At 38.1% G+C, this 26,772-nt stretch overlaps 1 protein-coding gene across 4 annotated transcripts in view; it reads right to left on the bottom strand.

Moving 5' to 3' along the window:
- Positions 1–10,380, bottom strand: part of BMS1 (BMS1 ribosome biogenesis factor) — a 32,119-nt gene extending 21,739 nt beyond the window's left edge. The window contains exons 1-9 of one of the 4 annotated variants that reach the window (XM_061404977.1): positions 10,308–10,380; positions 8,545–8,759; positions 7,509–7,699; positions 6,443–6,522; positions 4,207–4,395; positions 3,450–3,592; positions 2,608–2,729; positions 1,740–1,933; positions 604–743 (exon numbers count right to left, since the gene is read on the bottom strand). In XM_061404977.1, the coding sequence (XP_061260961.1) occupies positions 604–743; positions 1,740–1,933; positions 2,608–2,729; positions 3,450–3,592; positions 4,207–4,395; positions 6,443–6,522; positions 7,509–7,699; positions 8,545–8,720 (1,235 nt within the window). In that variant the 5' untranslated portion in view covers positions 8,721–8,759; positions 10,308–10,380. Of the gene's footprint in view, positions 1–603; positions 744–1,739; positions 1,934–2,607; positions 2,730–3,449; positions 3,593–4,206; positions 4,396–6,442; positions 6,523–7,508; positions 7,700–8,544; positions 8,760–10,080 lie in introns of all 4 variants that reach the window. The other 3 variants (XM_061404978.1, XM_061404979.1, XM_061404976.1) reach the window with 3 other exon arrangements.
- Between the last annotated feature and the right edge of the window lie 16,392 nt (positions 10,381–26,772).

Raw genomic sequence — 26,772 nt, 5'->3', positions numbered from 1 at the left:
TGATCTTAGTTTTCTGAATGTTGAGCTTTAAGCCAACTTTTTCACTCTCCACTTTCACGTTCATCAAGAGGCTTTTTAGTTCCTCTTCACTTTCTGCCTTATATACAACCAAAATACCCACTATGTATAGATATGTACAAATTCCCAACCCAGACTGAAAATAACTCACATAAGTCAGATATTAGTCCAAATTAACCCACAAGAGATATTACAACACAATCTAAGTAAAAATTTTAGAGACAAGGTATGTGATTTCTAGACAGAGACCTGAACTCTGCCTGTTATTTTGGCCAATTAAAGTCAAGTGGCTTCAAGACTCCTAAGAAATAAAAACAACCCATGGAAAAGGCTTTGTAATGTTTGAGAAGTATTCTGAGTCTGTGAAAACTGAATCCTTCATATAATTTCAAGAAAATATTTCCATGTATCGTTACATAAATGAAGAGCCCTCAGAAACAGAAGCACATACAAAGCAAAGCAGGACCAAACCACCAGGAATGATTCCCACCAAAATGTTTTATGACGGCAAAATGATGTATGATATAATCTTACATAATAAAGTTTGTTTTTTTAATATTAAGAATAGAAAAACAGCACACTTACCCTTGATTGTCTATATCCTCTGACCCCAGTGGTTTGGAATCAGAAAACAGTGTCACTCTACTTGAAGCCATCTTGGCATCAATAGTGGAATGGGTGGAAATGAGACTCTGGACCAGTTCATGAGTGGGCCTCACCTCCTCCTGTCAAGGTCACCAAGAAAGGGAAAGTGAGGAACGCACAAGGATTCTGAAGAAAAACACACTGGTTTCAATCAGTTTCTCAAAATTACCTTAAACACAGTTTCTGAGAACCTTTCTTACTGCCTCAAAGAAACAAAAAAAAGAATTTCTACAACAAAGCCTACAACTGATCTCTGTCCTCATTAAACTCTTCCAAAGTTCATGGAGTAAATAATCTAATAACCTGAATACTGTGTTGCCAATGCTACAGAAAGCAATTACAGAAAAATCTCATTTCAGAAGAGTCAAAGAAATAAAAATCTGGAGTCTAGTTTTTAAAAATATATTATCTTCTGATATAAACATTGCACTTCAAGGAATTTACTACATAACAAGATCCCTCCCAGTGACCAAAGCTGCATGTGTGAGGGCACTCACTATAGCACTCAACTGCTCAAACTAGGGGGACACTGGGACTGAGACCCATAGTCCTCCAATGATTGCTTCAGTAAACAAAGTTTATCTACACAATGAAATACAACATGGCTATGAAAAGCCTGAAGCAAATATGCGGAAAAACAGATTCACATATTCTTAGGTGCTTCCCAGAAGTTGCAAAAGCATTTACAGTCAGCATCTAACAAATACTATCTCTGTCTCTCTAACACACACATACTATGTATATGATATCTGCATATAATCATCTAGAATATAATCTAAGTAAATATGTATATGTTTAGAGAAAAACAGAAAGAAGACAATGACCAAGAGAGCTGGAGAAATGGGAAGTACAGGCACTAAACTGCTTCCAAAGCTCACACTGGGTGACATGGGATCCCTGGTGTGTCTTGGCAACAGGGATGTATGGAGAGCATGACTTTAACTTTCTGCTTGTTGTACTTACATATTCTGAACATTTACAACATGCACTGTGGCCTTTACCATAGATATGAATAAAGATAAAAAGCTTCGTTAAATAAAAGCTGACTACATTACTTCCCATGACTTCCTTCTCACCGATTCCTGGAAGCCATGGCTGCCCCCAAGGTCCACATAGACAGCATCTTTGTCATACAGCACACCACCAACTCCAGAGAGAGGTGCATACACCAACTTCTCCTTCTCATTTAAACAGCGCTTCTTCTGTTGCTCAGGCAGCGCACAAGGGTCTGGGAGGAAACTGACGTCACTCACAGCAAAATCTCCTACACCTGGAAGACAGACACAGAAAGTCGGCGTTTGCTGACAAGTGACTGGTGGCAGAAATGACACAGACAGAAGGCTTCAACCACAAGGGCGGAGCCTGACACTAGCACTGTGCCTGTCCAGCTAAACAACACCATCAAAGTAGAGGAAATGTGGTCAACTCAACACCTCTGGCGACCAATATAGACCTGAGTTACTCTTAAAACTTCAGCAAGATGGCTTTATCTTGTTTGGCCATTTTCCAGTTTTCTTGAAAACTGATTCTTTTGAACTGTGGTTCAAAAGAGAAGACTCTTGAGAGTCCCTTGGACTGCAAAGAGATCCAACCAGTCTATTCTACAGGAAATCAGTCCTGAATATTCATTGGAAGGACTGATGCTGAAGCTGAAGCTATAATATTTTGGCCTGATGTGAAGAACTGACTCACTGGAAAAGACCCTGATGCTGGGAAAGATTAAAGGCAGGAGGAAAAGGGGATGACAGAGGATGAGATGGTTGGATGGCATCACCGACTCAATGGACATGAGTTTGAACAAGCTCCAGGAGCTGGTGATGGACAGGGAGGCCTGGTGTGCTGTAGTCCATGGGGTTGCAAAGAGTTGAACATGACTGAGCCACTGAACAGAGAACTGAAGTCAGGCCAAGAGTTCTACAGATATATTTTACAGCAAAAGGATACCTGGTATGTGAACTTGGCTTTTGTTTTTCAAGTGTGCTCCCCTTAAATAACCATAAAGAGACACCTTCCGGTCACACTTGGTATTTGTTCGAATGTCTTCTGGGTTTGTCAAATCTTCCATCCTAGAAAAACAAACCCAATATTATATGTCAGAAATGAATGTCAGAGCTCTTATAACTCTCTTCACATTTCAATGATTCTCACATTCAGTAATTCACTACACATATTATTTAGAAAAGTATAGAAAATACAAAAATAAGGGAGCAGAGTTCACCATCTATCAGAGAAAAAGAAGCAACGCCTGACTATATCTCTCTTAGGCTCTACAGGATCCCCATTCCATAAGCGAGACACCAGAAATGGGAAACGACATGTACCTGGGGTTAAGGAAAAGTAGAGAACAAATCCAGAAAAACCCTATAAGGAGAAGATAAGCTTTGATCTGGGTTTTGTAGTGTGGCTTAGACTTTGGTAGGTGGAGAAAGGGTATTCCAGGTTGATAAAAAAATATGAAAAAAGCATAAAGAAAGGAGAGTGCACAGCACATCAGAGTGACCGGAGCACCACAGTCCAAAAACAGCATCACTGAGAATTAAGGCTCAAACAGCAGGACGGGGCTCACATCCTATAGCCTTCAAAATCCTCACATTTTTTTGAACATTTCATACTTTTTTTTTACTCCTGAAGCCATAGTATCTATAAGTAATGGTACAAAAACAGTAGATATTTTCCATCAACTATACTTCTCTCCATACTTTCAATAATTAAGACAAAATAAGCTAACCTTTTTTAGCTTTGAAACACATGAGTCAGGAAGGAAAAAGTTTACATTCACTTTTTACCTGTCTGCCAGGATATAAGGGTGAGAAGTTTGCCACGTAAGAGGTCTAAACTTCATAACTGTAATAAAACGGCCCAGATTGTGAATTTCTTGGTTTTGGTATTCTCCGTGTACCATTCCAGAAAGGTAAAATAGCTTCGCACCCTAAATATTACGAAAAACAAAAAATCAAATTCTTGTCAATACAGCACCAAAATAAAGGCCTTTAAAGAAGCAATTCTAAGAAAGGGAGACTTATAGCAACCCACTGTGCCAACACTTCCAGAACTTTTCTGGCTTCTCTCAGGATTCATATTGTTAGGGCTTTGTAGGGACAGAACTGCAAATATATTTAGTTTCAAGTTAAGCAGTGGCATGTGTCTGGAGTACGGTACATAAGGAACACAGGCTCCCTGGCACAGAAAAAATTCTATGACGGATGGGACACAGTGGTATGGGGGAGAGGAACGAGGGGCAGTGTGTGTGCACTGTAGTTCCTGGTCCCGCAACAAGGAAAAACTTTGGATAAATTCTCTTAAATCACAAATTCAAAATACCTAAGAGCGAGACACTGCCTGGTGCAGGAGGGATGCAGAGACAAATGACACAGAAAGAGGTCCAGAACAAAGACTATCTAAAGGCGATATTTCAGGGACTATGAACAGATATATTAAGGAAACTAAGGAGGTGATCCTGTAGAGATGCTCGTTAATCTCTCCTACTTATTCTATTTTCAAAGGATTACAGTGTTAGTATTCAATAATTAATTCTTTTCCTACCGGGTAGACTTCTGTCCAGAACCTATGTTTTAGTCGCTTCTTCGTTTTCTTCAGTTGCTTATTATGCTTGAAGGAATCCAGGTGAGTAAGAACACCCATAATTTTAGGAAAGCCATGTACTTGGCAGATGTTTAGAAATTCAAATGTTTCCATTTCAAACCCAAAGCTGGCATCTATAAGCATCAAAACCTAAAAACAGAAGACACAATTTCTTAAGGAGGCTACCCAAAATAGACCACCACCAAACTATGGCTCATGAGCCAAATCTGGCCTATCACTTGTTTTATCACTGAAGTTCTACTGGAGCGCAGGCAGGTTGATTGGTTTATATAGTCTATACTGCACTTGCACTACAACCGCCAACTCAGTGACTACAACAGAAACTGGGACCCACAAAGCCTAAGATGTCTACTGTGTCGTCCTTTATAGAAAAAGCTTGCCAATTCCTGCTCTAGACTAAATCAAATGATTATTTCAGGAATCACCGTGGTAGAGAAGAGCACTACCCTTTGTCAACTCAAGATAAATGAAGCCACTATTACTCCTTCAATGTTCATACACGTGCACACAAATCCATATACCATTGTGCCTTCACTGTGACTTCAGAGGCTCTGTGACAACCCAGAACAGAGCAATCAAATTAAGCTGGAATAAATAAATCAATAAATATTTTAAGTATCTACATAACTGGATATTTAAAGAATGAGGTTGAACTATGGTACTTATTTTACACATTCAAGGCATACTAAGTGAAAAAAAAGCAAAGCACAGACAGCATGTATGATAAACAGTATTAGCTTTAAAAGGGTTTTATGTGTGTTTATATACATATCTGGAAAGATATTGGAGGGCGACTGAGAATGAGGGGTCAGAGAAAGGAAAGCAAAAATCCTGCGCTGTGCATACCCTGTAGCAATGTGAATATCTCATCAAAGGCATGTGTGCCTTTTAAAAGCTTGTATGTATATGAAAGGCACTTTTCTTAATATGTGTATGCTTTTAAAGTTAGTATATGGTGTACATTACATAAAAGAGAAACTAATGACATGCTGAACTATTTCAATCACTTTAAGTATACAAGATTTAATAAGTTTATACTATTTTGTATTGGCAATAACACATTTTTATTAATGGTAGCATTACATATTCAAAATTTGAATGGTATTTATTTCTCTAATATTAAGATGGCATAACTGTAACACCTATATTAAATTACTTTTTATGTTTTAGGAGAGTTCCTGGGCCAAAGGATAAAATCTGCAGCTCTTTGTCCCAAATAGCTCTTCAGAGGTGCTAAACAAAAAAAATTTTTTTTTAAAAAGGTATCTGTCAACCCACACTTACTAATCAATATGGTTTAATTTTTTTTCTCTTTGGCTTTATTTTTGCTAGTTTTAAAGGTAATTAACAGAAATTAACATTTCTATAAATGCAATCAAGGCTATAAAATTTCCCTATGCTAAGTAAAACACAGATTTTTCTATTGTAAATACTCAGAAGTTGTCATGAGATTTTTTTGCCCAATATGGTAAAAAGATCCATATTTGATCATAATTTAAGAACAGAGTTTCTGATACAACCAAGAACAGAGGTTCCATCCTGAGACAAGTTGCTTAGTTTCTGGGAGCCTCAATTTCATCATATGTAAACTACAGTTAATACCTACTTACTGCAAAGGCATACTGGTGGATTAGCTGAGCTAAATTTGTAGAAACGGTTAGCACAGTGCCTAGTAAAGGTCCAAGAAGTGGTATTATTATAAACTTGTATGTATGTATGTATGTATATCTTAATGAGCTTTAAAAATATATATATTTATTTATTTGGTTGTGCCAGGTTTTAGCTGCAACACGCAAGATCTTCAGTTGCAGCATGGAGGAATCTAATTCTCTGACCAGGGATTGAATCTGAACCCCCTGCATTGGGAGCATGGAGTTTCAGCCACTGGACAACCAAGGAAGTTCCATCAATGTGCTTTTATTAGCTACGTTCATTAAACGTTTTCTCTGACCTTTCTTTGCCTTTAGATTTCCGAATATGTTTCATTACGCAAATTCTATTTTTATTATAACAATTATCATTATCATCACCAATTCAAACACATCTTTTGTATTCCTGATGATACTCATCATTCTTTCTATAATCTTAAACCTTTCTTTCCTTCAACATGGGATAAATAACCTATCTCATTGCTGTAAGTCCCCATCAGAAACCCATGCTGTCCCCAGTGACTTACCAAATCTGCTACTTTAGCCAGGTCAATCATCATGTTAATGTCACAGCCACATTCAATAATGGTGAGTCTGCGCTTTTTACCTATAAATGAAAAAATGAAAATTTTACTTTTAAAAAATCTTGGAAAAAATCTGTTAACTCTAATTGTTATTCTTTTTTAATTGCATCTGGTAAATCACCTTATACATTCACAAGAGTATATCAGAAATTCATTTTTATGGGAGAAAACTAATCAAACAAATTCCATCTTAGTTTTCTTGCTATGTTCTCTAACTTTAAAAGAGTGTCAAAAGTCCATCCTATGAATTAAGTGCTCAAACAGGTAAAATTCCAACTGGATGGGCAGATAAGTAGGCTTCATGATGGCCATGATCATGCTATTTAGAAGTGGATTAACACTTCTATCTCTATAAAAGTTTTCCCTGTTCTCATAACAGCGGAAAAAACCCTCAAACATAGTGCAACAGAAAGTTCCTGTAGCAATCATTATTTTTAAATTAAACTAAAAGAAATCAGTCATAATCATGGGAATGCCTTAAAGAAAAAGAAAAGCCTTAATCCAAATATATTATTGCTATCAGAAGAGACTTCACATTTTACCACTGTCACATGGGAATTTGTTTCATCTTCCCTCAGACTTTATAGAAAGGTCACCATTTCCCAGAGCAGATGAGTTCTCACAGGAAAAAGAAATGAAAAACTCACTTCCACAAGAATGTGGCTTCATGAGGGCAAGCAGCTGTGCCTGGTGCAAAGCAGGTACTCATTATCTGTTAAATGAAGGTGCTCACCATGACCAAGTCAGCCCACCCAGGTCAGCCAAGCCTTTCAGAGGAGCACAGCTTGCAAATCCATATAGCAGTCAGAATAAGGTATAAATCTACATTATTATTACCTTGGGGAATCTATCCTTTTCTGAAGCTACAGCCACAATAAAAGTACAAGAGCAGTAACATGAAGCGACAGTATTACTTTAACATTTACCAGTCAAGAAAGTGTTCAACAAAGACAGGCACGTTCCCTAGATGACAACACTTGCCATGCCAGTCTGTGATAGCACCTCTTACCTGACACGATTGTTACTGGGCCTCTGATCTCTGTCAGCTTCTGTCTGGTAAAGTTCCGAATGAGGCACTGAATCAAAGTGCTCTTTCCAACTTTTGGAGGCCCCATCACTACCACCACTATTGGTGGGGGCTCTAGTGGAGTTCGATCAACCACTGGAATGTGATGCTTTTTTGTCTTCAAATCCTGAGTCCTATTTGTTTTTTTAAAAAAATAAATAAATTCACTTTCAATATAGACAGCATTATTCCTAGAAGCAAAGACTTTAAAGCGAGCAGAACAGACAATATGTGAATACAATTATACATTGTTAACTTCTGGTCCCAATCCAAATAACCACTTCAGTAAATATACTTATATCAGGCTGACTTCAATAGTACAGATTTGAAAACTATACACACCTTAAATCTGTTTGCTTTATTAGTTGACTTCAATAGTTTAAAAAGAAAACAAGAGACAAACATGGAGGCAGTGTACCATAATAAATAAAAGAGGAGGCTTTGGGGTTAAATTTGGCTCTCCTACTAGAAGAATTTAATTCAATAATGTTTAACATACCTATAATAAGGACTCATTAATGAAAGCTATTTAATACTACACACTGTAACTTTATGAAAGATATCCAGAAAGTAACACAAGTGTACCCGTTATCATAGAAATTGTTTAAAATTTACAAATTCTATAAATTCTTAAGCTTTTCTCTTGGACAAAAGAAGCCAATCTGTATGCAAATGCTGGAGGCTAAGTGGCTTCCACAGGAAAGACTTCTTAAATTTCAGTAAAAGAAACACAGCTTGCACCTCCATGTCCTTCAGAGTTGGAACAGACTCATGAACTGAAATAACTGGAGAGGCTCCTACTATTTAAAAAAAATAAATGGAAGAACCACTGCTGCTGCTGCCGCTAAGTCGCTTCAGTCGTGTCCAACTCTGTGTGACCCCATAGACGGCAGCCCAGCAGGCTCCCCCATCCCTGGGATTCTCCAGGCAAGTACACTGGAGTGGGTTGCCATTTCCTTCAGATTCCAGTTAAACATACCTGTGAAAGGATCTCGCCATCCGCACAGCAGACTGGACTGCAAATGCTTTGGGGTTTCTCTTCCGGGCATCTTCCTCATCACCAAGTTGGAGATCTTGCAGATGCCGTTTCTTCTTCTTTTCAGCTTTGGGCCCACTGTTTTTCTTTCTGTGTTTCTTCTGGTCCTTAGTCTCCATAGTGGCTTTTTACCAATTCATAAGTAACTCTAACCTACACTGAGTGGGATGAAGGCAAGAGAAGCATTTTACAATCAAAAAAAGTAAAAATAAAACCCCAGAGAAACATAGTAAATTTCATTTGAATCTTTATGAAGGGATACATATTTCCCACCCCTGTTACTCAACGGGGGTGGGGAGGGGGGACTGCTTAATATTATCCCCAATTTCACTTTTTTCTATTTTGCTATAAATTGGTTACCTCTGCTTAGGTTACTTTTGTCTTAAATATCCTGTATTTTTCAACACAGTAGCTGCCAGGCACATGTAGGTATTGAGAACTAGTGAAATTGAATTTTAAATTTTATTTAACTTTACTTAATTCAACTCTAAATTTAAATAGCCACATGTGACTAGTGGTTACCCTATAAACTCAGCCTTAAAAATCAACTGGATTAATGAAATGGCTTTCATACTTACATATTTTTAAGATATTTTATTTTGAAAAATAAAATCATTTTATAATCTTCCACGACTGAGCGACTGATCTGATCTGATCTGATCATCTTCCAACATATTAGCAGTATTACTTTTAGCAACTGTTGAATATGCAACATTTCTAAGTTCTAATACATGTGTATATATATATTTAAAAAAATGGCAATATCTCCCTGCTGAGATGTGACTGACTCTGGATGTTGCCTGGATACCACATGGGTTTGCAGAAACCCTTACAATGATTTCTGAGTCCCAGGAATTCATGGCCCATAAATTAGGAACCACTAGACTGGAGAGTTTTTTTAGGAAAACAGGTCGCATACAATCTGGTGCTTGCTTGGGGGGCGGGGGGTGAGGTTACTTAATTCAATTAAGGTACTAAATTTCTTTCAGTTCAATACATATTTGCATCGGCCTATAATAAGCTAGACATTGTTCACGGAGACGACTACAGCTAAGATCTAGTGGAGGAAACCCAAACCCATGTTCTGTGATACTCTATAGGGACATCAGAAGTCTGCACAATTGTTGGCAAAGACTTCCCACAGACACTCACCAGAGGCAACAGAAAGACCACATATACCAGCATAATGTAAAAAATAAAGACAAATACCCAGAAAAACACTAGCAGGGAGTTGGGAGTGCTGGGTTCTAGGAACGCTTTGACTAAACACGTGTAGAATTTCAGAGACATTATTTTTCCTCTTTACTATGAATATATTTTGGTTCCGAACTTGTACTGATGACTTTCTCCTTCTTACGGCTGGGTGGGGCGTGGTGGCGTGGGGGTGGGGGTGATGAGAAAAGCACAATTTACAGTCAACAGATCTGGCTCAGGTCTAAGTCACTGCTAGGATTACCCAGCTATGAAACGACCTCTCACCTCACCTTGTCACCTTCCCTCCTGGTCCTGGCTCTCTTGAGTGAATTTCATTCAACACTTCTCTGGCAGGTACGAAATATGTCTGCCCGCGGAAGAGACGCTCCTCAGGAGCAGACTGTCCAGGAGAACCGAGGGAGGACCTTAACACGCGCGCGACTCGCGACTCTCTTGGAGCCCCAGCCCGGAAGACCCCACTGCCGCCGATTCCCCCAGCCCGCGGCCGTTACCGGGTTCACAACTGCTACTCTTCCTCAGGCCCGCATGGACAGCGCCGGAAGCGGAAATGTAACCTACCAGCGGACTCTAAACGCCGGCGGGAAACAAGGAGGCAAAAGAAAAAGAGCAGTGGGAGGAAGACTTTCAGAGGAAAGCCAGAAGGAAGGCTTGTGATTGGCTGAGGGCAGATGTTGCACCGACTACGCTGTGCGCTCTACCCGGAGCCCCACCCCGCCCCGGCCCACAGCCCAGTCCCACCCGCGCTGCTACGATGGGTTTGGGAGCCCCCCCTACGCACCCCATCCCGGCGTCGCACACGCTCAGGTTCGTCCCGAAGCCGTGGTGATGGTGCGACATGGTACCCGTTCCCTGGTTCGGGACAAAAGCTAGAAATGACACATTTGTCCTAGTCACACCGGAGTCACTAAGCCCATCCACTTCAAAAGCCCCAGGTACTGCATCCTCCAACTGGCCAAATGGAGTAGCACTCCACTGAGAGTCGCGCTGATTGGTCCGTGTGCACATGTTTAATTCAGGATTTTGACAGAAGTCTATACTCTTGTGTCAGTTCACCAGTATACAATGTGTACAGACCTCTCAATGGAAGTCAACTACCTTCCTACCTCACAGAGAACAGAGAACATGAAGGACTGCCATGGAGCCCGGAGGTGAATGACATAATTATGTTCACATCCCATTCGCCAGATCTCATTCACATTGTCCCATATGGATGTGAGAGAGGCTGAGAAATATAGATGAGCAATGTGTCTAGCAGCAAAGGGAAATGCATTTTTGCATATAAAAACACTGCCAGGATTCCTTCCATGTGGTTTTCTGATGTAAACTGAACGCTGACTTCGGGTGCAAGGACTTCCCACATTCATTACATGCATAAAGTTTCTTTCCCAGATACAGTTTCTATCATACCAAAGGCTCTGAATTATGGGAGGAATGTTTTGTACACCCATCTTTACATCGTATCTCTTCTGCATGTATTCTCTGATGTGTGACAAGAGTTGGTTTGTACCTGAAGGTCTTCCCACACTCTTTACCGTTATAAGGTTTCTCCCCTGAGTGAATTTTCTTATGTTTAAGGTGGGTTGAACGGTCATAGAATGATTTTCCACACTCTTCACAATCAAAGGGCTTCTCTCCTGTGTGTGTTCTCTGATGTACCTAGAGGGATGCCTTCTGGCAAAATGTTCTCCCACATTCTTGACGTTCATAGGGTTTCTCCCCTGTATGAATTCTCTGATGTTGAAAGAATTGTGGCTTTTGGCAGAAAGCTTTGCCACACTTGTTACATTCATAGGATTTCTCCCCAAACATCCTCTGATGTTTGGTAAGTGTTGACTATTTTTCTACATACAACACATTCACAAAGTTTCTCTCCTGTATGAGGTCTCTGATGTTTAAGAAGTGACTTCCCACAGAAGGTCTTCCTACATTCAGTGCATTCATATATTTTCTCCCCTGTGTGAAGTCTTTGATGTTTACCAAGGGTTGACTTCATTTAATAAATTTTCCACATTAACTATATTTGTAGGCTTCTCCCCTGAGTGTATTCTCTCGTGTACTGTGAGTTTTGACCTTATACTGAAGGATTTCTCACAGTCATCACATTTATAAGATTTTTCTCCCATGTGAGACCTCTGATGCACAGTCAAATTTGACTTTTGGGAGAAAGATTTTCCACACTCACTATATTTATAAGGCCTCTCCCCATGTGTGTTCTTTGATGTTGATGGATGGCTGAGTTCTGATAGAAGGTTTTCCCACACTTAGTACATTCTTAGGGTCTCTCTCCTGTATGAATTCTTTGATGTACAGTGAGGGCTGGCTTATGGTAAAAAGATTTCCCACTTCATTACACTGATAGGGTTTTTCTCCTGTGTGTGCCTTCTGGTGTACTGTGAGGTTTGGCTTCTGGAAGAAGACTTTTTCCACATATGTTACACTCATGGTATTTCTCACCCGTCTAAAGTGGACAACATTTCCTCTAGAAGACTGACTTATCACAGGTTTCCTTAGATGCATTGTTTATAGTGAGTCTTCCTTGAGTAAATTATCTGAAGTAACATAAGATTTGACTCATCCCTGATGGTTTTCTCACAATCATCATAATCACAGAGTTTCTCTCTAGTGTGAGTTCCCTCTTGAGTAATGAAAAGAGCATTACTTTGGAAGGCTTTAATGCACTAATTATATTCAAATAGTTGCTCCACACTGTGCCTCTCTCTTGTTGAATAAAATCCTCATTAAGATAGAAAGTGCTCCCATTTTTATTAAATTCATTATGTTTCTCCCCAGTATGAGTTTTCTCATGATTAATTTCAGGAAGTAATTTCACACATCCATTGGCATCACCAGATTTCTTTCTTGAATAGTTTCTATTATTAGTGGTTAACTCTGACTTATTTTCTAAACTGATTTCTTCTAGGTTATGTTTATTCCACATTTTTCTGGAAGGAACAGTCTATGTAAAAATAAAATGACTTTCTTAATATATTCTCTTTCTCTGTAATTACTTTTTTATTAATAATAAATGTACCTTGCCATATATGTTTATCTTGGTTTTCTTTGCTCTTTATCATGCCATCAACTTTCAACTCTTCTAAAGACAAGAAAAATTAAACATATGTTATGAATGAAAATAATTCTTAAATTGGACTAATACACAAATACACTCTATTTATCTCTTTGGTTTCAGAACCATCTTTTTGAGATAAAATTCCCAAATAAATTTTCCCATTTCCTCCACTTTTCTGAGGATTTGAGGGGAAGGGGTGACAATGAACCAACTAATCAAAGCTACTTTGGGGTAGAAAAGGGGAGAGGAAAGTTGGCAATGAATGTACATATATTTATGTGGCCCTTCACATACATACCTTTCAAAATGGATAGAAGAGGTGAAAGAAACACCAGGAATAGAGAATAAAAGGTTGAGTAAGAATGGATGAATTACCAAGAATGGAATTCACCATAAAACATGCTCAATCAGAGAATTATGCAGTAAATGTGACATTGAACACAAGCAGACAAGGATGTTGTCCCAAGAATTTATCAGAGGAATGAAAGTGTTTCAAGAAATGATCAGAGGAGGTATATTAGAGTCTGCATGCTAATTTTGTTAACCTCACTGTCATCATATAGAACTCCATCACTATATATACTCTGTCCTCCTAGGCCTGGTCCATGGCCCTATCACTTTTCCCGACTGATCTCCTTGCTTCTACTCTTGCCACTCTTCTAAACCATTTTTTGCAGTCACCTTCCTGTGTCTGTTTCCTTCAAATATGTAAATTCCCTAATAGCAAAAGACTTAGTTCATCCACTGTGGTAGCTCTTTCACTTAGAACATGATTGGAATGGATCAAATACTCAATTTAGTATTGGTTAATTAATTAACTCCTGAAAACAAAAGAAGTCCTTGATAGGAGGGAATGTGGGCAACGGAGAATGCTAGAGGAAAGAGAACTAATGAAGATAAAATACTTATTACAAGACAGAAATGAAACTCAAGGTACAGGTAATAGGGACTAAACTCCTAAAAAAGCCAAGCCAGAAAGAAAACATTTATGTGTGAGACTATATCTTGTGGTGAATTCAGGAATCTGAGGCAAGTAAGCTAAATATCCTTAGTCATTTCCAAATAGATTGAGCTTCTAAAGGATTTGTTGAAAATGCTCCAAAGATTTTTTGTTGTTGAAGCTCCAAAGATGCCTGTACCTAAAACAACCACCAAGGATCTAGCTTCCCTTGTATTACTCACGTGGGTAACACTAACTTGTAAATTCTTCCTCTGATATCCATGGTGCTTCTTGCTCTAACTTGATGATCTCCTCTGGTTTGGTAATGCAATACCCTGAGTAGAAAGTGATATAGGACATAGAGAAAGCTGTCTGACTTCAGGAATTTAGAAGAAAAACCAAGATCCAGCTTCAGGAGCTGCACAATGAAAAAATCCACTGGAATCTTTCAATGGGCAGGTGAAAACACAAACAATATTCCTGGTCCATGCAGCCACTAAGTCGTGTCTGACTCTTCGCGACACTTTTGACAGCAGCCCAGCGGGCTCCTTTGTCCATGGGATTTTCCAGCCAAGAATACTGGAGTCGGTTGCCATTTCCTCCTCCAGGGGATCTTCCTGACTCAGGGATCAAAATCACATCTCCTGCACTGGCAGGCAAATTCTTTACCATTGAGCCACCTTATATTCCTGGTATCCAAAATCAAATATCATTAAACTCTACAAATGATCCATATGTTCTGGTAACAAAGAGAGGATAGGCTGATGCTGTTACTCTGCTTGCCCAGTGAGATGAGGATGCTGTAGTTCTCTAGCATTATGTCCCTGTACAAGACCCTCTGAGCAGGTGAAGTTCACAGTCGCATCCTCAAATGAAGTTGATCCTTATAACAGGAAATATCTGATTAATCTGAAATAATCACAATTGTAAGATAGAGAAAAGACATTTAGGAACTAATTCTTCATCAAGTTCACTGTTGAGTTAATTAGAAAAAGTTTACATAAGATGTTTAGTACACTACCTGTTTTGTGTTATTTGTGGTGAGAGAAAGAAAAACATAGTGAAAATTCCCAATTAATTTATTAATTCATGTATTAATGTTGTCAGGGAGGAAGAAATTTTCCTCTTTCATTCTAGATTCTTCTGACTGGTCTAAGAATTAAATTGACATGAGAGTTTTACCTCTTCCTTTTAAATTTTGAAATCACAAAGATATAAAAAAATTACAAGAGAATACTATAAAACAGTTATGTGCCAACAAATTGGAAAATCTAGAAGAAATGGACACATTTCTAGAAACATGTAGCCTGCCAAGACTGAGTCAAGAAGAAACAGACAATTTGAACAGACCAATCACTAGAAGTGAAGTTGAATATGTAATTTTAAAACACCCTGGACAAAAAGTTCAGGACCAAGAGGCTTCACAGGGGTATTCTACCATACACCTATCTCAAACTATTACAAAAAACTGAAGAGATTTCCATGCGCAAAACTGACAGCTAGTGGGAAGTTGCTGTATAACACAGGGAGTTCAACTAGTACTCTGTGACAGCCTAGAGGGATGGGTGGGAAGGGGGATGGGAGGAAGGTTCAAGAGGGAGAGAACATATGTATACTTGCATGATGTCTATCATTCATGTTGATGATATGCTGCTGTATGACAGAAACCAACACAACATTGTTAAACAATATCTTCCAATTAAAAATAAATTCTAAAAAAATTTAAAAAAAAAGAAACTTGAGGATCAAAAATAAATAAATAAACTGAAGAGGACAGACACTTCTAAATTCATTCTATGAGGCTACCATTACCTTGATAGCAAAACCAGACAAAGACACTACAAAAAATAAAATTATATGCCAGGTTGTTTGATGAATACAAATGTAAAAATCCTCTACAAAATATTAGCAAACCAAATCCAACAATATATAAAAAGGATCATACAGTGTGACCAAGTTGGATTTATTCTAGGGTCACAAGAATGGTTCAACATTTGCAAATCAATCAATGTGATACACCACATTAACAAAAGATAATACTCTCTACGTCAAGCTTGTTTTCTGTATCTGTTAATCTGTTTCAGTTTTGCATATGCATCATTCGTATTATTTTTTAGATTCCACATATAAATGATATCATATAGTTTTGTCTTTCTCTGTCTGACTTATTTCACTAAGCAAATATTTTCTAGGTCCATCTGTGCTGTAGCAAATGGCAAAGTTTCATTCTTTTCTATGACTGCGTAACACACATCCTATTCAGTCTTCTGTTGGGCTCATGCGTTGCTTCAATGTCTTGGCTGTTAAAAATACTGCTGCTATAAACACTGGGTGCATATACCTTTTCTGAATTAGTGTTTTCATTTTTTTTCTGGGTATACAGCCAGGTGCAGAACTGCTGGATAGTATGGGAGTTCTATTTTTAGGTTTTTGAAGAAACTCCATACTGTTTTACATGATGGGTAAATTTACAATTTACAATTTACAATTCTACTAAGGGGAGAGGGAAAAGGAGAGCAACAAATTAGGGTATGGGATTATCATATACAAGGTACTATGCATAAAACAGATAAGTAACAAGTATATACTGTATAGCACAAAGACTTATAGCCATTATCTTGTAATAACTGGTAATGGAGTATAATCTGCAAAAATACTGAATCATTATTCTGTACATCTGAAACTAACACAATATTGTGAATCAATTATACTTAAATAAAAATAAAATAAATTAACATGGAACAGATTAACAAAAGAAAATCAAACAAAAATTTAATAAAATGTATACAGAGGCGAGACCCAGGAAAACTAAGTAACTTGTCAAAATGGCCCCATACCCTCACTTTAGACACCATCTTCAGCAAAAGACAAAAGAGGATGTTGGTGGCAGGGATTTGGGATTTCAAAAGGGAGGAAAGCAATTTACCTGGAGATGGAAAAGCAAACGTTTGATGAACAAATGTTTGCTGGGCTCTGCAGAGACAATGGGACACAGAGTAGGCTGGGATCTCTAGACTGCAGTTTCCCCCACCATGCCTAGACTTCATTTTTTGCAGATTCTCTGGTGGCAGCTCTACTCCAGGAACTGGCCCTGTATCTAAATTCTTTATGTAAAAAGATAGACGTCCTGAGTCTTCTGTTTCTTAAAAATAATCAGCTTAAGTTAATCCTCATACCAAAGGACACATTTTGTGGTTGCAAATTTTGCTCCCTTACACTATATACGTATAGATAAGTACACACAAACATAAAATACATTGTAGGCATGAAAGCATCCTAGTTTCTGTGGATATATAAAATACATAAAACACTGTTTCTACTCTCAGGAAGCTTAGAATCTGGTATGGATGCAAACTGGATTAACAAATAGCATAAAGTCAGGAGAGAACTGAATTTGGGTCTTTAATGATATAGAATGCCCTGGTCTGTTCAGGGCATAGATAATGTGTAATCTTGGGAACACTCCTTTACATAAGAGTTCTCCTAAGTATCTGAAGACCCACTCTGCCAGGAAAAACTTTTAAGCATCTACAAATTTTTGTTGATAGGTATGCATGAAAATCTATGTCTACACAGATTGTCCAACTTTGCATGGCTTTGATATGCACGAATTTCAGTCACCACTGTTTAGTTGAGTAACACCAGCCAAACAACAGGTCAGATTTTTAGTTATTATGAAATAGTGGAGCTCATATTTAGCACCAAGTTCCCCTTCACTAAGTTCCTCTGGCTACAGATCTCAAATGTCTCCAGTGGCAGCAAGTATCAACATTCCCACAGTCAGCTATTTCTTCTCAAACTCCATATATATTCAATTTGAATTTCACGTCTAATATAGTCACTTTGCATTTCTTTACTGCTCTTTCATCTTTGTTGGCCTTGTTGCAGTTAACTGTTCTTGCAAATGTCTTATTGCTGAGAGATAAGGAGGCAATATAACTACATGCTTTGCTGTCTGTATGATGTATGCATGAATGATTGGCAGATAGACCTTGAAGATGACATGACTGATCATTGTTCTTGATGTATGTCTGTTATTTTGTAGTGATTTGTGAACTGAAAAACAAGCAGTGAAGTTTGTACTTTATGTAATGCAAATCAGATTTCTGATAAAAGACCTGTAACTAGAAAATGTAGGCATATATCTAAAAGCAAGTAAAACAAATCAATTCAAAAAGGTGCAAAAGACTTGCATGAGACATCTCACCAGAGAAGATATACAAATGGTTAGTCATTTGTAGGGCTAACCATCATTAGTTACTGGGGAAATTCAAATTAAAACTATGAGATACCATTTCACACTCACTAGAATGACTATTATAAAAAGACAATACTAAATGGTAGTCAGGATATAGAGAAATTGGATCTCCATAAGATGAAAAAACCTAAGGATTAGACAAATCTAGATTAGAAAATTTTTGTCTAATAAAAGAAATTGGATGAAAAGGGTCATATATTTGTTTGAAACATTCAGAAAAGTCATCTATTTACAGAGACAAAAAGCAAATCAATGGTTGGCTGTGGGTGGATACTGAGAGCGTATTTACTCAAGGGAATATTTCTGGATGATAGAAATGTCCCTAATTTGGATTACAGTGATATTTGCACAACAGAAAATTTCCTGAAAATCACTGAATTGTACACTTAGTGAGTGAATGTTATGGTATGCAAATTATACCTCAATAAAGCTGTTTAAAAAGCCAGTGGAGGGACTTGCCTAGCAGTCCAGGGGCTAAGACCACGAGCTCCCAATGCGGGGGGCCTGGGTTTGATCCCTTGGGAATTAGATCCCATTTGCCACAACTGTTAGCATGACTCAACTAAAGTTCCTGCTTGCCAAAACTAAAAGAAAAAAAAAAAAAAGATCCCGGGTGCCACAACTAAGACCAGGTGCAGCCAAAAAAGGAAAAAGGCCAAAGGAAGCTTCTTCTAGGAACAATATTTTCCCTACAGATTAGTTTTTCAGGCTCTATAAGCTCACTATTAGGTGGAGAGAGCAAACACTTCAAAGGGGATTCAAACAGAAGGTATCTACTAAATACTGTTATCAGTTAAGATGACACTTTATGGTAACCCAGAAAGACAAACCCCTTAGAAGCATGTCTTTTTTTGATATCAGCTTCTTAGTAGGTGTCCTTCCTTGCAAGGGACAGGACAGTGAAGATTTCTCTCTCTCTCTCAACTAAGATGTAAATATAGTTACATATAAGAACACCAGGTAATTTATTAGGCTATTTATTTCTTGCACTAGAGCATTAAAAGAGGAAAATACAAAATAGGACTTCCTTTTTCTCAACATTCTCATATACATATCACAATATTGGCTTATATACTATAAAGTATTTCATATTACATCTTATATTAAAACTGTGATGATATGCTATTTCTTTGTAATATACTTTTCCATCTTAAGAGTCCTCTAAATGATTCTCTGATGTGAACTTTTTTGAAATCTTATTAAAGGCTAAAACATATTCAAACTGTCTACAAAGTTTTAATCATAGACTAACATTCTGATGTATAATTAGTTATACCTACTTATGGAAGTGGATTTTGAAGAATGTATTGCATTATTCTGATTCCTTCATGCTCAGTGTTTCATCTCATCCATTCTTTGACATACAATGAGTTTGATTTATGAATTTGATTTTTATTTATTTTTCTCCCAGGTGTGCTATCTGATGTACCATGGGGTTTCCCTTCTACCAAAAAAGATTTCTTACATAGATTATACTTACAGTTCTTCTTTCCTTTTGGAATTCCCTGGTATTTCAGTTCAGTTCAGTCGCTCAGTCATGTCCAACCCTTTGCAACCCCATGAATTGCAGCATGCCAGGCCTCCCTGTCCATCACCAACTCCCGGAATTCACTCAGACTCATGTCCATCGAGTCAGTGATGCCATCCAGCCATCTCATCCTCTGTCATCCCCTTCTCCTCCTGCCCCCAATCCCTCCCAGCGTCAGAGTCTTTTCCAATGAGTCAACTCTTCACATGAAGTGGCCAAAGTACTGGAGTTTCAGCTTTAGCATCATTCCTTCCAAAGAACACCCAGGGCTGATCTCCTTCAGAATGGACTGGTTGGATCTCTTTGCAGTCCAAGGGACTCTCAAGAGTCTTCTCCAACACCACAGTTCAAAAGCATCAATCCTTCCGTGCTCAGCCTTCTTCATAGTCCAACTCTCACATCCATACATGACCACAGGAAAAACCATAGCCTTGATTAGACGGACCTTTGTTAGCAAAGTAATGTCTCTGCTTTTGAATATGCTATCTAGGTTGGTCATAACTTTCCTTCCAAGGAGGGAACAAACTGGTAGAACGATGTGTCCCATTTATCATATTCACAGGGCTTCTGCCTTGTATGTGTTCCACAATGATAATTAAGACTTAATTTGTGACTGTAGGCTTTCCCACAGTCAGTACATTCATAGGGCTTCTCTCCTGTGTGTGTACTCTGATGCAGTTTGAGATTTGAATTGCTGCTGAAGGTTCTCCCACACTCACTACATTCAAAGGGTTTCTCCCCAGTGTGTGTTCTCTGATGCTCAACAAGAGAAGACTTTGACTGAATGTTTTCCCACATGCTATATATTCATAGGACTTCTCTCCTGTGTGTTTTATCTGACATCCAACGAGGTGTGAGTTACCACTAAGGTTTTCCTACATTCCGTACATTCATAACATTTCTCTTCAGTGTGTGTTCTCTGATGTATAATCAGTTTTGACTTTCCATAGAGGGTTTTCCCACATTCAGAACACACAAAGGGTCTCTCCTGTGTGTTATCTCTGATGTTCAGTCAGTGTCCACTTGTCACTGAGTTATCCCACATTCAGTACATTCATAAGGTTTCTCTCCTGTGTGTGTTCTCTGATGCACAGTAAGTGCTGACTTCACACTGAAAGTTCCAATGTTTTTGGAACATTCATAGGGATTCTTCCCTGTGTGTATCCTCTGATGTGTTGTGAAGTATGTATGTTTTTTGTTGAAGAGTCTGAAACATCGATTACATTCATAGAATTTCTCTCCTATGTGCGTTCTCTGAGTATGGGTGAGGTGAGTCTTGTTGTATAAGGCATCCTACACTCAGTGAACTCATAACGATTCTCCACTGTGTCATTGTTCTTATATTTAAAGTTTGAAATCTTAAATGCTTCTTCACATTCATTACATTCACTGGGTTCCTGTCCTGTATGAGCTCTCTGATGTTCAGTGGGCTGTGCTGTCTGAATTATGGCATTCACATTTTGAGGCTACTCGTGGGGTGTCTCCTTTGTTTGATTTATGCAATGTACAATAATGGTTGATGAGTAACTGAATGAATCACACCCAAAGGGATTCTCTCCTATATGTGTTCTCTGATTTAAATTTTTTGATACTCTGCAGGATTCCTCAGGTTCACTGCTTCCAAAGGGCTTTTGTCTATGAGTTTTCTCATATATGATGACTGAATTTTGGATGAAAGTTCTTTCATATTCATTACTTTTCCAGCATTGGATTTCTTTTAGCTATCAGAGCCTGCCTTGTAAAAATGTTTTTGAGATTCATTAAATCCAGAGTCTGGCTCCAAAGTTTGAAGATGAGCAAGGTATTCATAATGACTGTTATCCTTCCTATTTTTATTATATTCATTAAGTTCAGCAGACAATTCTCTAAGCTTGGTATTGAAAAGTGACTTTCCACATACAATACCTTCATCAATCATTTCTTAAACAGTTTCTATTACTGATCATTAATTCTGAAATATATTTCAAATTTTCTCACATGAATCACATTTATAGTGTCTTTTTCTTGAACCTACAGGATTTATACCCATAGTAAGTGTTTTTTCAACATGAAGTATTTCTCTCTTTAATCAGTGTTTTGTTTTTGATGAATATAAGCTGCCTGGATTGTTGATCGTGAATGTTCTGGCCTCTTCAGACTTTTTCTAGAACAGAGGAAGATTGAAAACATCTGATGAATTTAACATTGGTTTTGAATTGGCTTTCTAATTGTATTTAAATGTAGTTAACTTTTGGCTTCAGACATGGTTGTCCAGGAAGAAAATGTATATTCCTCTTAATTAGTTGTGTTCTATTTAATTATTGATTAATCTATCTCTCTATGTCAAAGACCCTTTTGTAGTCTTAGAAAGGGGGAGACTGGCCTGTAGTTTTCTTTTTTGTGGCATCTTTGTCAGGTTTTGGTATTAGGGTGATGGTGGCCTCATAGAATGAGTTTGGAAGTTTACATTCCTCTGCAATTTTCTGGAAGAGTTTGAGTAGGATAGGTGTTAGCTCTTCTCTAAATTTTTGGTAAAATTTAGCTGTGAAGCCATCGGGACCTGGGCTTTTGTTTGCTGGAAGATTTCTGATTACAGTTTCAATTTCTGTGCTTGTGATGGGTCTGTTAAGATTTTCTATTTCTTCCTGGTTCAGTTTTGGAAAGTTGTACTTTTCTAAGAATTTGTCCATTTCTTCCACGTTGTCCATTTTATTGGCATATAATTGCTGATAGTAGTCTCTTATGATCCTTTGTATTTCTGTGTTTGTTGTGATCTCTCCATTTTCATTTCTAATTTTATTGATTTGATTTTTCTTCCTTTGTTTCTTGATGAGTCTGGCTAATGGTTTGTCAGTATGGTACTGGTACAAAGACAGAAATATAGACCAATGGAACAAAATAGAAAGCCCAGAGATAAATCCACACACCTATGGACACCTTATCTTTGACAAAGGAGGCAAGAATATACAATGGAGAAAAGACAATCTCTTTAACAAATGGTGCTGGGAAAACTGGTCAACCACTTGTAAAAGAATGAAACCAGAACACTTTCTAACACCATACACAAAAATAAACTCAAAATGGATTAAAGATCTAAACGTAAGACCAGAAACTATAAAATTCCTAGAGGAGGACATAGACAAAACACTCTCCAACATAAGTCACAGCAGTATCCTCTATGACCCATCTCCCAGAATATTGGAAATAAAAGCAAAAATAAACAAATGGGACCTAATTAAAATTAAAAGCTTCTGCACAACAAAGGAAACTATAAGCAAGGTGAAAAGACAGCCTTCAGAATGGGAGAAAATAATAGCAAATGAAGCAACTGACAAAGGACTAATCTCAAAAATATACAAGCAACTCCTGCAGCTCAATTCCAGAAAAATAAACGACCCAATCAAAAAATGGGCCAAAGAACTAAACAGACATTTCTCCAAAGAAGACATACAGATGGCTAACAAACACATGAAAAGATGCTCAACATCAGTCATTATCAGAGAAATGCAAATCAAAACCACAATGAGGTACCATTTCACACCAGTCAGAATGGCTGCTATTCAAAAGTCTACAAGCAATAAATGCTGGAGAGGGTGTGGAGAAAAGGGGACCCTCTTACACTGTTGGTGGGAGTGCAAACTAGTACAGCCACTATGGAGAACAGTGTGGAGATTCCTTAAAAAACTGGAAATAGAACTGCCTTATGACCCAGCAATCCCACTGCTTGGCATATACACCGAGGAAACCAGAATTGAAAGAGACATGTGTACCCCAATGTTCATCGCAGCACTGTTTATAATAGCCAGGACATGGAAGCAACCTAGATGTCCATCAGCAGATGAAAGGATAAGAAAGCTGTGGTACATATACACAATAGAGTATTACTCAGCCATTAAAAAGAATACATTTGAATCAGTTCTAATGAGGTGGATGAAACTGGAGCCTATTATACAGAGTGAAGTAAGCCAGAAAGAAAAACACCAATACAGTATACTAATGCATATATATGGAATTTAGAAAGATGGTAACAATAACCCTGTATGTGAGACAGCAAAAGAGACACAGATGTATGGAACAGTATTTTGGACTCTGTGGGAGAGGGAGAGGGTGGGATGATTTGGGAGAATGGCATTGAAACATGTATAATATCATATATGAAATGAATCGCCAGTCCAGGTTCGATGCATGGGACAGGGTGCTCAGGGCTGGTGCACTGGGATGACCCAGGGGGATGGTATGGGGAGAGAGGTGGGAGGGGGGTTCAGGATGGGGAACATGTGTATACCCATGGCAGATTCATGTTGATGTATGGCAAAACCAATACAATATTGTAAAGTAATTAACCTCCAATTAAAATAAATAAATTTATATTTAAAAAAAATTAAAAAAGAGAGGGGGAGAAAACAGGCAGTTTGATACATGTCTTTGGTTTCTCCAAATGTAATCTTTAATGCTAGGTAAGAAATAAGTTGGAGAAGGCAATGTCACCCCACTCCAGTACTCTTGCCTGGAAAATCCCATGGATGGAGGAGCCTGGTGGGCTGCAGTCCATGGGGTCGCTAAGAGTCGGACCTGACTGAGCGACTTCACTTTCACTTTTCACTTTTATGCATTGGAGAAGGAAATGGCAACCCACTCCAGTGTTCTTGCCTGGAGAATCCCAGGGATGGGGGAGCCTGGTGGGCTGCCGTCTATGGGGTTGCACAGAGTCGGACACAACTGAAGCTACTTAGCAGCAGCAGCAGCAGCAAGAAATAAGTAGGCCAGGTGGTGATCCTTGCATCAAGATCAAATATTTAAGAGCTTCATTTTGAATGCTGATACAGCCATTTTGGTCTATCAGAGTGGTTTAATACTAAATCTATGCTAATAATGAATTCCTAGTTTTTCCCAAATCAATATTCTAAACTTACCTCATTTTGCAAAGAAGTCTTACTCTTGCAATAGTCATACTTCTTAACTGAATTTTACATTCTGGCTAACACATCTCTGATTTTTATTAATTTTAGGATCACAGAAAAAGGTTTATTTCTCAAGTAACTCCTCTATCAATCAGTTAATCACTGAATATATTGTTCTCTTACACATGAACATTAGGAAGGGAAAAATTAATGCACTTATCTAACAGGATTATAAACAAGTGAGAAAAAGAAACTCACAAATCAACATATGTAATTGTTAGTAGAGCTCCTAGGAGCAAATGGAAGACAAGAAAGATCAACAATAACATTTAATATGAATTAACACTTAGCTGATTTAATCCTCACAACCTTTGAGACTGGTTCTATTTCATCCCCATTTCACAAAGGGGACACTAAGGCATATAAAGATTAAGAACTCATCTAAAGTCATATAGCTAGAGCAGTAAAGAATAGTTTCTTGAAAGCAATTACAACTTGAGCTTACAATTAAAGATTTAACAAAACTACAATGACGTTACACTTACATTGGTCAGAATGGCCATCATTAAAATGTCTACAAATAACCAATGCTGGAGAGGGTATGAAGAAAAGGGAACCCTCCTACACTGTTGGTGGGAATGTAAACTGGGGCAGCCACTATGGAAAACAGTATGGAGGTTCCTCAAAAAACTAAAAAATAGAGTTGCCTTACGATCCAGCAAACCCACTCCTGGGCATATCACCAGACAAAACTATAATTGAAAGAGATACATGCACCCCTATATTTATACCAGCACTATTGACAAAGTCAAGACCAGGAAACAACCCAATTGTCCATCAACATATGAATGGAAAAAGAAGATGAATACAAATGTATACAGCCATAAAAATGAATGAAATAATGCCATTTGCAGCAACATGAATGGACCTAGAGATTATCATACTAAATGAAGTAAGTCAGACAGAGAAAAACAAATACCATATGATATTACTTATAGGTGGAATCTAAAATATGACACAAATTAACTTATCTACAAAAAAGAAACAGACTCATAGACATAGAGAACAGACTTGTGGTTACCATGGTAGAGAGGAGGTAGGGGAGGGATGGATTGGGAGTTTGGGATTATCAGATGGATACTATTGTGTATAGAACGGATAAATGACAAGTATATATCACGGGGAACTATAATCAAAGTCCTGTGATAATCTATAATGGAAAAGAATATGAAAAAGGGTGTACGTATATTATGATAATGAATCGCCATGCTATACAGCAGAAATTAACACAAGATTGTCAATCAACTATACTTCAATAACATTTTTTTTTCCTGGCTTAATAAGGACTTGTTTATTTTGAGAAAAAATGTCCCAAACATCAGGCTGTTCACAAAAATAACACACAGTATCAAATTTAGAAGACAAATCTCAAGACAATTACACTAGTTATTTTTCTAGAAGATGCATTTAACATGCCAACTCTTATTCACAAAAATACATTATTACATTTGTGTTGAAGAGCCTCACATAGCACTCTTACGTGGGGTATAACACACATACCTGTAACTCAAAGCTGCTCTCAGGGGCTACTCAACTAATGAGAAGTTAGGGAAGCAATTACTATATGAATGGAAAGAACTGTACTCCCTTTATCAGATCAGATCAGTCGCTCAGTCGTGTCTGACTATTTGCGACCCCATGAATCGCAGCATGCCAGGCCTCCCTGTCCATCACCAACTCCCAGAGTTCACTCAGACTCACGTCCATAGAGTCAGTGATGCCATCCAGCCATCTCATCCTCTGTCGTCCCCTTCTCCTCCTGCCCCCAATCCCTCCCAGCATCAGAGTCTTTTCCAATGAGTCAACTCTTCTCATGAGGTGGCCAAAGTACTGGAGTTTCAGCTTTAGCATCATTCCTTCCAAAGAAATCCCAGGGCTGATCTCCTTCAGAATGGACTGGTTGGATCTCCTTGCAGTCCAAGGGACTCTCCAGAGTCTTCTCCAACACCACAGTTCAAAAGCATCAATTCTTTGGCGCTCAGCCTTCTTCACAGTCCAACTCTCACATCCATACATGACCACAGGAAAAACCATAGCCTTGACTAGACGAACCTTTGTTGGCAAAGTAATGTCTCTGCTTTTGAACGAGACGAGAACGAGAACGAGAACGAGACAAGAGGAGTACTCCCTTTATAACAAGATATTATTTTGGAGACAGTTGATAACCATACATCCTTTTTATTGTTAGGTCATAATGAGGTATCAAAATTAAAAGCAAAA

The sequence above is a fragment of the Bos javanicus genome, chromosome 28, assembly GCF_032452875.1.
Source record: "Bos javanicus breed banteng chromosome 28, ARS-OSU_banteng_1.0, whole genome shotgun sequence".
Taxonomy (NCBI): domain Eukaryota; kingdom Metazoa; phylum Chordata; class Mammalia; order Artiodactyla; family Bovidae; genus Bos; species Bos javanicus.
The sequence above is the reverse complement of the archived record's forward strand: the minus strand, read 5'-3'. Positions and strand labels throughout refer to the sequence as shown.